We start from the raw sequence: 12171 nt of genomic DNA, 5'->3' as shown, positions 1-12171 counted from the left end.
TTTTTTTTTTTTTTTTTTTTTTTTTTTTTTGGTACCAGGGATTGAACTCAGGTCCTTGCGCTTGCAAAGCAGGCCACCGAACCTTTGAGCTAAATCCCCGGCCCTGCTGTACTTCTTATAGACATCCCACTGTCCAATTCCAGGTATGAGAATCTTGTTGTTGCCTTGGCTGAAAACACAGGTCCTAACAGCCCTGACCACCAGCAGCTCACACGTACGTTCTTGCTCCTCTCCAGCATCCCTGTATGTCTCTATCTTCTATTAATATGTAGTGTCCTTGTTTATTTTTTCTTCAAGAGACTAGGCCCCAACCCAGGTCACCTCCAGAATAGCCTCACCCAAAGTAAAAACATGTATTGGGAGTGATGTGGAGGATGTTATTCCAGGGGCTGCTCGGCTGATAAGTGAGACCTCCCAGAGGGTCCACACCATTAGTCAGAAACAGAAGAATGATCATCACCTTCGGCGTGTCCAGGCTTTGCTCAGTGGACGCCAGGCAAAGGGGCTTACCTCAGGTAGACCATGTACTTCCCTCTCAATCCTCAACTGCCTGTCCCTCTACAGAGCCAGCACATACCCCATTTCCTCAGCCTCCCTTTTCTTCTACTCCCTGGATAACACCCTTTCCATTCTCCAGGACGCTGGTTCCTACGCCAGGGCTGGCTGTTGGTGGTGCCTCCTACTGGGGAGCCTCGGCCCCGCATGTTTTTCCTCTTCTCTGATGTGCTTCTCATGGCCAAGCCCAGACCCCCATTGCACCTGCTGAAGAGTGGCACCTTTGCCTGCAGGGCCCTCTACCCCATGGCCCAGTGTCAACTCTGCAGGGTCTTTGGCCACTCAGGAGGCCCTTGTGGGGGTTTGCTCAGCGTAAGTAATAGGTGGGGATGTTATCTCCAACGCTTATGGACCGGTTTATCCCCTTGGCCCGAGTCCCTTCTTGGGAATGAGATGATTCACTGAGAGGATAGCTGAGGGGTGGGCTTCATACTTAGTTCTCATCTCATCCCTGAGTTACCACCACGGAGACAGTGAGGGCTTTAGCCTGGATTTTTTTTTTTCAAGGAGAATCTAGACATCTATTAAATCAGAGCCAATGTAAGAATAAATACAGAAAAGTAATAACCTAATAAATACAGGAAACCCCAAAAGAGCATACATAGTCCCACATTACTAAGTCAAGAAGCATACAAAAATTTAATCCTATATTTGATGGAAACACAAGTTAAATATTTCAATGAGCCAGGCATGTTTAGCCTGGAATTTTCTAAGCTATGCACTAAGAGGTGGTCTCTCCCTAGCTGTCCTTCCCTCATGAGAAGCTACTGCTTATGTCCACAGACCAGGAGGAACTGTCACACTGGTACCAGAGTCTGACTCTGGCTATCAGGTAAGTTGTGTATTCCCAAAGAAGAGTGTGTGCAAGTCCCATGCCTGGAAATGAACAAGTCTGATTCTAGCTCATTCCTTCATCTGCCTGCGACCTCCCCCAAACCTGTGAGTGACTGTGTCTGAAGAGTATTCTTTCTAGTGCCTGAACTGTTTTCTTTCCATAGCAGCCAGAAGGACTAGAAGAACCTTACAAATTCCAGAATTCAGGACACTTCAGGGATAGGACAGAGCCAGGAGTACAGAAGATCTTCTAAAGCACTAAACAAAGTGAGACATTTCCTAGCCTAACAAGGGTCATTGGACCAGATCTTAAGAATTAGGAAACCAACTCTGATCCAACTGAACATAAATAAGCTGGACCACTCCCTCTGACACAGATGAGGGGCTTTGAGACTGATAAGTTCATGCTATGTATGGCCAGTTGTTTATCAAGATTCCAACTTCAGAAATGTGACTTTTTATTTTTATATTGTGATGTAATTTATTTTCCCACTGGATTTTAATAAAATTTTTTTTGTTTTTTTCTTTTGAAAGACCTTTCTGTCTCAGTTATGAGAAAAGGGATTTCTGGGTTGTGAAGGCTGGTAGCCTCAGTAATAGAAGGAAAAGAACTGGAGCTCCCTCTGTCTGCTCTGCTCTCACTCTGGAAGGCAGCCTTTTTTGTCCTAATAAGGAAAGCTTTTCAAGGAGGTCTGGCTGTTCTTAGTCACCTAGTATGGTGCATGATCAACTGGGAGGGAAAAATACACAGGAACAGCCAGTCACAAGAATAGACTTGGTTTTACTAGACCTTCAGAGGTTGTCCTTTCTTCCTGGCTGAAGCTGTGCCTGTAACCCTTTGTCACAGGCTTGCATCTTCTCCTTAGCCCCTGCTCCACTTGCCAGGAAGTAGCTAAGTTCCATGTCTCTGTGCTCCAGTTTATAGGCTCCTTCCAGGCCTGACTGTCACCAGCCTCTTCCTCCTCCTCCTCCTCCTTTATTTGTAAATCCTCAGGAAAATGTATGCTGGTGTCTGTGAAGGGAAAGATCAGCACAGTCCAATTTCTGGGACTTCATCTTACCCTCACCAGACTCAACCCCCAACTCTTTACCTGACTCTGGAGTATCTACACCCTTTTTTGGCTTGCAGTCTTGGAGAAGCTGGTGAATGGTCTGTAGTTTCTTGTCCAAAAGCTCCCGTTCAGTTCCAACCAGAGCAGTCACACTGCAGAAATACCCACTCAGGGCCTGCCCAGTCTGTCCTGTACTTCCCACCTACCACAATCCCCTCCCAATTCTCACTGCTCAAAAAGGGGCTCCAGCTGGGCCATCAGGTTGTTCAGGTTCTGCTCTGTCTGAGCCAGCTGTTGTGTCAACTGGGCCAGCTGCTGCTCTAGAGATAAGGGAAGGGGGGTGGTTACTTATATTCCACTGTTCCCAATCTCTTCCCACTGTGCACAGTTTAACTCACCTGACTGTAGTGATTCCTTCTTGTCTTTCTCTTCTTGGAGGACTGCAACCTCATCTTTGCCCTGTTGTAGAGGAAGGAAAAGGCTATACTGTGGCAACAAGGTTCTGCTCTAGCACCTCAGTTTCCAAAGCCAGTAAGGAGAGAAGCAGAGTTTGCAATAGAGAAAACAATTGAGTTTTTTTATTTTTCTTTTCTTTTTTTGGTACCAGGGATGGAACTCAGGACCTTGAGCTTGTGAGGCAGGCAGCAGTGTTGGGCACTGAGCTAAATCCCCGGCCCAACAATTGAGTTTTTAGCTCAAAAAATCACAATCATTTCTAATCCAGCTCGTCACATCACATATCAATATGCCCCATATGTGATCAGTGCTGAAACATTTTTGGGAATGAGCAACTCTCTTCCAGTTTGATAAAGCTTGTCAGATACTTCATATACAAAGCCACAGCCTGTTCTCTTTTTTTCCATGATGCCAATTAGAGATTAGAGCTTTCCAAATAATGTCTGTCTCTTCAACATGACAGACCCTCAGGAATTTGAGGACAATGGTCGTATTCCTTCTTACCTGTCTTGTGTGAGTGTGTGTATACACTGGGAATTAAACCCAGGGCCTCTACCTGCTAAGCAAGTGCTCTACCACAGCCACACCCCCAACCCTTCTCATCTTATGGTACAAAATCTTCAACCTTTTCTGTTAGTGCCCAATTCATCTCGTTACTTTATTCAACATGTAAGTGCTCTTAAAGCAGTACCTTGGTAAAAAGAAAATTCTAGTGTTCTGATCAGCAGATGAAACAAAATACTTTGTCCTGAGCAATGATTTGGGAAATTGTCACATCACATAATTTACATAGTAGCTGTGAGTTTTTTACAGCTGCTACTGTTAAGTTCCTTCCTGACCTGTATTTGGATAGAAGAACTGAGTTAAACCCGGCTTGGTGGTGCCTGTAATCCCAGCACTTGTGAGTCTGAGACAGGAGGATAACTGTGCATTTGAGACCAGCCTGGACTACATAGTGAGTTCCAGGTCAGTCTCAACTACGTAGTGAGACCCTGTCTCAAAAAAACCAATAAATAAACAAGCAAACAAAAACTGAGTTTAATCTATACTTGTGAAATTTCATCATTAAAATCAGACTCATCTTTGCCTATTAAGTCTACTTGGGATCATTTTTAGCTGCCTCCTCTAATTTCATATCTTCAAGTTGGTTCAATCCTCTTAGTTCCTTAATCCAATAAGTGTTAGAATCAGGGCTGAAGATACAGCCCTGGGAGGTACTATTTCAACAGTTTCAATCCAACAAAATGTAGGTCAGCTCACATTTCAGGGCCTCTTCCCGAGGAGCTTAGATACACTGTGGCTGCAGCATTCAACCACTTGTGCCGTCTGGAACCTCGCTAGGAACCACACTTACGTAGTTTAGACACTAGTTGGGTTGAAATCTCAGCTCCACTAGTTACTCAGTGGGTGACCCCAAGCAAAGGATTGCTCTTCACTGGATTGTGGGAAGATTAAACGCGATCGTCACTACTTATTTACCAAGTGCCCTTCACATCCATTACTTCTCTGGATCCTTATACTGTGGCAGCCTGGGCAATTAAGCGACTTAGCGAGACCTTGTTTTAAAAAATAAAGTGATTTAGCTCAGTGCAAAGACCCTGAGTTCAATCTTCAATCTCACCAAAGAAAAGAAAAAGAAAAGCACCTGTGGGAAAGCCAAGGAATTACTACTGTATGGTTTACAGACAGTAGGCAAGTAGTGTTTTGTTTTGGGTACCATGGCGCCCCCGTGGGAGATTTAGGCCCGGGGCACCCCACTCACGGCCGTCCCGCACCTGCAAACACTTGTATAGTACAAAGGCCACTACGCCTGCGGTGTACAGCGCCCCCCAAGGTAGCGCCTGGGCCCGCTCACGCTGATCCTTGGGCGGCAGTCGCTGCCAGGGTTCGGTCGCCCCACGGCCGACCTGGGCGCGGTGCCCTGCGGAGGGAGGGCGGAGAGCGGTCAGTACAGCGACGACTCCGCCCAGGCAATCCCAGCCTCCCTCCAGCAGCCCTTGCTGGTACCTGGGTGTGCTGTGAGGTGGCGGCTGGGGCGCTCTCCGAGAACCCCGACCAGCGCAGACACAAGCAGCAGGCACAGGACACACGACAGTGAAATTGCGCCCGCCATTGCTAAAGCACAAGGGAGCGCGCGTAGCTCCTAGTCCTTGCAGCATTACTTCCCGTACTAGTGCGCACGCGCACACGAGACTCGAGGTGGTCCGCCTCTGGGCTTCCTAATGAGGCCACGCCTGTTTCCCAGAGGGGCGGGACCAGAATATTTGCATGAGGGAGTGGCCGTCTGGCTTTTCTAAATTAGTTCATTTCTTATCTATTTAGGTATTCTTTTAGCCAGAATCCCTCCAAAAACTTTCAGGTCTTAAATATTATCTTTTTTAAAAGACTTATTTTTATTTTTGATTAGACTAATTTTTTCGCCCTAATCAAAAAGTGGAAACCATTTCCAGTGCTATAAAACCTTGAGAGCCCAACGTTTTACTAACGCTCGTGCTGAAGGCCTGTTTCCTAGGCTACAAACGGAGGACTTGTTCCTTGTCCACTCGCCTAGGGGAAAGTCCCCGGACCTTGGGCAGAGAGTGCCACGTGTTCGCGCACGTAGACTAGTCCGCACTTCACAGCTAGCCCGCCAAGAAGCTTCACGGGTCCTTGGGGCTCAGGTAGCTGAGCGGCGTGTCGCGGGAAAGTCATCCGTCAGCTCCTCTAGTAACGCAGGCAGTGCGCCCGTCCGCACCAACCTCACGGGGCTCATTCTCAGCGCGGCTGCATTTTATTAGCACTTTCGACTTGTGAGATGGTAGCATTTTGAGTGATAGCTCATTTTCCTAGATTACGTTGAGCAAATTACTTAATCTCTCTCCGGGCCTCAATTTGTAGTTTGAGGAATGGAGATGACAATCACAGTACCTCAAAGTTATGATTAAATGAGATAATCTAAGAAGAAAGCTTATAGCCATTGTAGTAGTGATTTGAATTTGAACAGCTACTGTAAAGACCAGCCAGTTGAAACTACATTAACTCTCCCCGGGACATCCCACCTCCTTTTCGTTGTTGCACAGTTGATTTACACAACCTTCAGTTATGAGCTGAAGTGTATTTCCTTCAGTCAGAACCCTTAACTTCTGGGCGGGAGATGTAGTTCAGCAGCGCAGCGCTGTCTGGCAAGTGCGAGTCTGATTCCTAGGACCAAAGAACAACAAAAAGCACCTTAAAAAATAGAGGACTCCTAACTTCTAACTCATTGCTTTGTAACTATTTTACTTTCTTTACTGCCGCTAGGCTCTTTCTTGTTTTAATCCCAGACCCTAGCACAGGACATGTGCTAGTAAGCACTCCATAAATAATGGTATGAAATGAATGAATGTTCACAAAATGATAAATATAATTAGGCTTTAAAAAAAAAATGAATCCAGCTCTCTGGGAGGCCGAAGCAGGAGGATCACAAGTCCAAGCCCAACATGGGCAGTTTGGCTATTTAGCAAGACCCTGTCTGGAAATAAGAATGGGCTGGGGTCTGTATAACATCTGCCTCACCACCCTGCTTTCTCCATATGTTCCACAACCCTTCTAGGAAGAAAGATTCTGTTTCATTTTTGGGGATACACAGGGCCACCTTGCAGTGTAAGGAAAGGAATACGTTCCATTCACATTTCTATCAACAGGCAGTAGGTATACGAAATATAGGTACATCTTGTTTTTCTAGAAAGGGAGGAGGAAGGACAGGGCTGGATAGATCCACACCTGGGGAAGTTGTCAGAGTTTACCTCATCACAGGCAGGCTGTGTGGAGAAAACAGGTGAGCCAGCCCTGGAATCTAGGCCAATTGGCATAGTTGATATAAATAAGGAATTCAGTCCAATTATAATGGGATAAGTGGGTCCCAACTGATTGCTGTCTTTAGGAAACTTAAACCTACTATTGCCTGACCTGATTTTTTTCAAAAGAATGATTTTATTTTGAGATGTCTCAGATGGGCTCCAAGTTGTAATTCACCTCCCTCAGCTTCCCTAATGTTGGAATCACAGACCTACACACACCATCATGTAAAGCTCAATCAGGATTTTTAAAATTGGAAATCTCACCAGGCACTGTGGCATGTCTGTAATCCCAGTACTCTGGAGGATGAGGCAGGAGGATTGCTGTGAGTTAGAAGCTACATAGTGCTATCAAGGCCAGCCTAAACTACAGAGTGAGACCCTGTCTCAAAAAATAAAAATAAAAATTGGAAATCTCTCAATTTTTAAGTATTGATAAGGAATTGGGGGTATACTTAGTATGTTTGACACTCAAGTGTATTATTTGAATTCTTAAAAATTTTTACTTGACAAAATTATTTTCAGTAATAATCATGAGAAAACTCAGACAGTGCATATTTTTAAATCATTGAACCCTGTAGATATAATCATGTCAGTGTTAAAGATAGATCGTTAATTTGGGCCCAGGATTTAACTCAGTGGCAACACACCTGACTTGCAAGTACAAGCTCCTGAGCTTGATCCCTGGTACCCCCCAAAAAAGATAGATTATTTAACTTTAAATGAAATAAAGATTGCAGAACAAAAAAGGAAATGGTAATGGATTAATACCTCTTCATTATATTATTGCATTTTTGCAAAAAGGAACAAAAATGTATGCCTACAGAATTTCATCTGAAAGACGAACAGTGTTTTTTTTTAAACTGTGGCAAATTTGTCAAAAGTAATCTTTATGTATTCATAGCCAACAGAAATATAACCAGATTTGTTGAACTTACAGTTGACTAAAGGACCTTTTATTAAATTTCATTTCAAAAAGTTTCTTTCACATAAAGCAACAAGTATACAAACAGGAAAGGTCTTAAAGCATAAGGATAAGTTTGGCAGAAATTCACAAAAGTCATATTTCCTGACAAATTCCAGAAAACTTAAATATAAATAAAAACTCTATGTCATCCAGAATGATGGAATTATGTAACTCAAATTCAGTTTCTTCCACGGTCACTTGCTATAATTGTTTATTTCATTTATTGATTGATGCTAGGCATGGAACCATACCCTCAGCCACTACCCTTTTCTGTGCTGGGGTATATGAATCTAGGGCCTTGCTCTACCATAAGCTCCACCCTCAGTGCTTCGTTATTTTCGAAAGCTTTCTTTTATTTTCTCCCTGACTCCCTCCCTTCCTTTCTCCCTCCCTCTCCCCCGCAACCCTCCCTATTTGGAGATGATGCCCTCACCATGTTGCTCAGGTTGACCTCAAACTCCTGTGCTCCAACACTGAACTCCGAAATACCGAGGACTACAGGTACATACCATCCTACCCAACTCATTGTTTATTTTAAGTCTACTCGTTAAATGCAGAAATATGTAGTTAAAATAAACAATGAGTTGGGTTAGAAACAAATATTGTGCTGGAAGTAAACTTGAAGAATTCCAAACTGTTAAGAACTAATTCTAGATATAAATATGTATAGATGAATCTGCTTGTGTTAAGATCATTTTGCAAAACTAGCAGTTCTCTGGATTAATTTCCATTTCAATTACAAAGTTTAAAAAATATGAACAGCAAAATATGCTCATTTGAAATTTCTATATCATTAAAACTCATTAAGTATCACAGCAATTTAGAACTAAGATCTACAGAAGATTTTGAAGGGAAAACTATTTTGTCATTGACTTTTGTGGGGTGGGTGTAGCAGGGATGAAACTTGGGATCTTGTGAGGCAGGTGGCAGAACCACTGAGCTAAATCCCCGGCTGTCACTGACATTTTTTAGACTTACTGAAACATAACAAAAAGGAGCCTGGGCTGGTTGTGGTGACACACACATCTGTAGTCCCAGCTACTTGAGAGGCTGAGGCAGGAAGATCACAAGTTTGAGTTCAGCCTGGGCAAGTTAGCAAAAACCCTGCCTTGTCTAAAAGTAATTTCAAGCTGGTCATGGTGATGCATGCCTATAATCCCAGTACTCTGGGAGGCTTAGGTAGGAGGATTTTGAGTTCAAACCCAGCCTGAGTGATTTAGTGAGAGCCTGTCTAAAAATAAAAAAGTTATAGTTGGGCATGGTGATGCATGCCTGTAATCCCAGTACTCTGGGAGGCTTAGGTAGGAGGATTTTGAGTTCAAGCCCAGCCTGAGTGATTTAGTGAGAGCCTGTCTAAAAATAAAAAAGTTATAGTTGGGCATGGTGGCACAGGCCTGTAATCCCAGCACTTTGAAAGGCTGAGGCAGAAGGATCACCTTGAGGAGGCCAGCCTAGAGTACATAGTGAGTTCAAGACCAGAGCCTGAATACATTGTGAAACCCTGTCTCAACACCCCACCCCACCCCCCAAAAAAGAGCTGGGAGTGTAGCTCACATGCAAGAGTACTTACCTAGTATGTGTGAGGCTCTGGGCTAAATTTTCAGTGGGTTACAGGAATAAGGGGGAGAGGTAGAGAGAGAGAATGAATTTTAATTTATTTTATTTTTTTTTACAAGTCTCTACAGACAGTATACTTCCTTACTGCCTGTAACCAGAGGGGCTGGGTTTCTGCCATCCTTATTGTTGGGAGGCCACTGCCAAATTTTTAATTTATACTTTCATTTATAGCCAGAATTTAAATTCCCTCTTCCCATATCAGTAGCCTCCCCCAAGGCTGGGCTACCTCTAGGACCACAGGCAGTGCCCTGAACTCCTGCCCAGGATCCAGGGCAGACGCAGCAGGGTAGTCCTGGGTGGATTCTTTAATGCATGTAACATAGCCACTCTTAGGAAAAATTTGGATGAAGTGGGTCAGGAGAGGAAACTCTAGCTCCCTCTGTTCCTCAAAGCATAAAACTAGTAACAGCGACAATGATCACTGAATGCCTTTCCTCTCAATCAGCCTTAAGCTGTGGAGGCACTGTGGGCACCAAGGTCTCTCCCCAGTGGAGCATGCTCTCTGCAGAATCCGCCCTCCTCCTTGGGACTCAGAACCGGAGAGAAAAGAGGACATCCAGTGGCAGTGGTAGAGGGGTGCTCCTGTCCTTGTTCCTGCCTCATGCCACTTCTGTCCCGCAGAGTATTCCTGGACCCATATGCACGTGGCACAGGATACTCAGGCCTGCTTCTCTCCCTGGGTCGAAGGGCGTGGGGGGAGGGGAGCACAGAGCCTTGCAGGTGCAGGCACAGGGCGGGGTCTTTGTTCTTTCGTTCATCCTTCCTCCCCTCCCCCTTCCTCCCCGGAAACCGGCAGCTTTGCCACCACCACCACCAGTATCGAGGATGCTGAGCTGTGAGGGCCGGGGCCCGGGAAGGGATGGTTGTAAGAGGGGCTGTGGCAGCTGTCAGGCCATGAATGTGGCCAACCCTCAGCTCAGCGCCGTGTGCTTATGGACCAGGGTTTCACATCAGCAGTCATGAGCAAAGGTGACAACTACAACTGCACGGATCCACCAGTGTTGGGTGAGCTGGGCGGGGCCGGGGCTTTGGGGAAACAGGTCATGTGGCCCCCACCTCCTACCTGCTGGCATGGGGGGACGCTTGGCTGGGTAGTAATACACCCCCTCTTCTCACATCTACAGGATTCCCCTCCATAAGCCAGGCTTGGGGATTGTGGGCCCTCTTAGGGGTTGTGACACTCCTGCTTCTCATCTCACTGGCTGTTCTCTTCTTCCAATGGGCCAGTGGCAGGAACAGAAGCCAGCCAGGGCAGGGACGGTGAGTGGAGGCAAACATGGATAGCTTGTATGAGGGTTCTCTCTTCCAGACAAGTCCACACTCATCCCCCAAACTCTGCATTGCAGCTCTGGAGGGTCTGTGGAAGAGGTGCCCCTGTATGGGAACCTGCACTATCTACAGACAGGTAGGAAGCCACAAAAGGGAGGGCACAGGGGCCAGGTCCTGGGGCACGGGGTGGGGAAGTGCAAGAGAGAAACAAGAGGCTGACTTGTTCCCATCCCCTGTCCCAGGACGGCTGTCACAAGAGCCAGGGCCAGGCCAACAGGATCCATCCTCTGGAGGCTCTGCCAAGGTGAGTTAGCTGTGGTTGAAGAAAAGGGGGAGAAAGAAATGGGGCCCTTTTCCGAGGGTCCAGTGAACTTCTAACAGTTTGCATCTCCAGGTTATGGAGGAGGTCATGTGCTACACCAGCCTGCAGCTGCCGCCTCCTCAAGGCCGGATTCCCAGCCCTGGGACTCCCATCAAGTACTCCGAGGTGGTGGTAGACTCTGAATCAAAGCCCCAGGCGGCAGACACCGAGCCGGAGCTCTATGCCTCAGTATGTGCCCAGGCCCGCAGAGCCCGGGCCTCCTTCCCGGATCAGGCTTATGCCAACAGCCAGCCTGTGCCCAGCTGAGGAGGGCCTGGCATGGGGGGGCATATGCGTGGCCTGCCTCCCCCATTAGAGAGGCTCCTGGTGCCATGTTTGGAGGATGCCTGTTTCCCAGCCACCCCGCAGGACAGCAATCCATTGCCCAGTCAGAGGTGATGATCTACCCAAAACTTCCTATGTAAGTTGTGAGGGAAACATCTCAGGGTATGGCCATCCTCTCCCTGGCTTCCAGAGGATGGAGGCAGCAAAGGGAGCGGCCCTATCTCCACTTTTCTTTTCTACTTATTTGTCTCAGCCCCAAACTCCTAGGGTCTCACTTCTTCCTCCTGAAATTTAACCATATCCTCCCCACCCCCTCCCCCAGAGCCTACTCTCACCTTAGGCACCGGAAGTGGGCAGCCACCAGGGAGGAGTAAGAACCTGAGAGGATGTGGGTGGGTATCATCCTTGGGAGCCCACAGACTGGAAGGGTCTTAAGGACCTGTAGACCTGAGCAACCCAAGCCTGGCTTCTGACCTGAGGACGCGGCAGGAAAATACAGTCTCCATGCTGGTTTCTCTGTCATGTCTCCTACTTTTCAAATAAAACTTCAACTTGTGTTCAGATTATTATCTAGAAGGCTGTAGACCTACAACAGGCCTCACAGTGGTGGTGTGAGCTTTGCCACCTGCACTTTCTGGGGTGCTTAGGTAGGGAAAAGAGACAAAGAGGGGCTGAAGAGATGGGTGATATGAGGGGAGGACGGGAGGTCAGCTCCTCAGCTGCTCTTGCTGATGCAAGAACATTCTCAGGATTTGCCCTGAGAGGTTCCCCATTGCCGTGGGGGTCTGCAAACTCACCAGGCCCTGAACTACTCTCCCGGTATCCTCTGTAACTGTGCTGCCACCTCTACAAACCTGCCGGTCCAGCTCTTCCACCAATTCCCCGCTGATCCCCACGAGTCCTGTCTAAACCCCTGTTTTGGCATCAGCAGCCGCCTTCTCTCTGCCAGCCTCCCCTTCC

The 12171-nt window shown here is 46.8% G+C and overlaps 3 protein-coding genes across 3 annotated transcripts in view; 2 read left to right on the top strand and 1 right to left on the bottom strand.

The window, feature by feature from the left end:
• Positions 1–1635, top strand: part of Arhgef39 (Rho guanine nucleotide exchange factor 39) — a 3561-nt gene extending 1926 nt beyond the window's left edge. The window contains exons 5-9 of the mRNA XM_010619332.3: positions 144–214; positions 387–515; positions 638–867; positions 1299–1387; positions 1554–1635. Of these exons, the coding sequence (XP_010617634.2) occupies positions 144–214; positions 387–515; positions 638–867; positions 1299–1387; positions 1554–1569 (535 nt within the window). The 3' untranslated portion in view covers positions 1570–1635. The remainder of the gene's footprint in view (positions 1–143; positions 215–386; positions 516–637; positions 868–1298; positions 1388–1553) is intronic.
• Positions 965–5102, bottom strand: Ccdc107 (coiled-coil domain containing 107). The gene is made up of 6 exons (XM_010619334.3): positions 4905–5102; positions 4673–4818; positions 2840–2900; positions 2671–2761; positions 2481–2593; positions 965–2401 (listed from the first exon to the last, which is right to left on the bottom strand). The coding sequence occupies exons 1-6, from the start codon at positions 5008–5010 to the stop codon at positions 2151–2153; spliced, it is 768 nt and encodes a 255-aa protein (XP_010617636.1). The 5' UTR covers positions 5011–5102; the 3' UTR covers positions 965–2150.
• A 1507-nt stretch (positions 5103–6609) lies between these two features.
• On the top strand, positions 6610–11798 carry Sit1 (signaling threshold regulating transmembrane adaptor 1). Its single transcript, XM_010619328.3, is given in 8 exon segments — positions 6610–6693; positions 8125–8180; positions 10093–10238; positions 10241–10301; positions 10421–10556; positions 10643–10701; positions 10808–10869; positions 10960–11798. Coding segments are annotated over 6 exon segments (669 nt in total). The 5' UTR covers positions 6610–6693; positions 8125–8180; positions 10093–10121; the 3' UTR covers positions 11194–11798.
• The last annotated feature ends 373 nt before the right edge of the window (positions 11799–12171 follow it).

The sequence above is a fragment of the Fukomys damarensis genome, unplaced genomic scaffold (assembly GCF_012274545.1).
Source record: "Fukomys damarensis isolate Sample0158 unplaced genomic scaffold, DMR_v1.0_HiC HiC_scaffold_36, whole genome shotgun sequence".
Taxonomy (NCBI): Eukaryota; Metazoa; Chordata; class Mammalia; order Rodentia; family Bathyergidae; genus Fukomys; species Fukomys damarensis.
Note: the sequence above shows the minus strand (reverse complement) of the source record. Positions and strands in the feature narration are given on the sequence as shown.

What these genes read in the sequence shown, in the direction of transcription:
- Ccdc107 (XM_010619334.3), bottom strand. Translation starts at nt 5,010, where the DNA reads ATGGCGGGCGCAATTTCACTGTCGTGTGTCCTGTGCCTGCTGCTTGTG. An exon ending in TACTATACAAGTGTTTGCAG is followed by an intron (nt 2,901 to 4,672) that starts GTGCGGGACGGC and finishes CCTCTACAACAG; the next exon opens with GGCAAAGATGAGGTTGCAGT. An exon ending in GAAGGAATCACTACAGTCAG is followed by an intron (nt 2,762 to 2,839) that starts GTGAGTTAAACT and finishes CCTTATCTCTAG; the next exon opens with AGCAGCAGCTGGCCCAGTTG.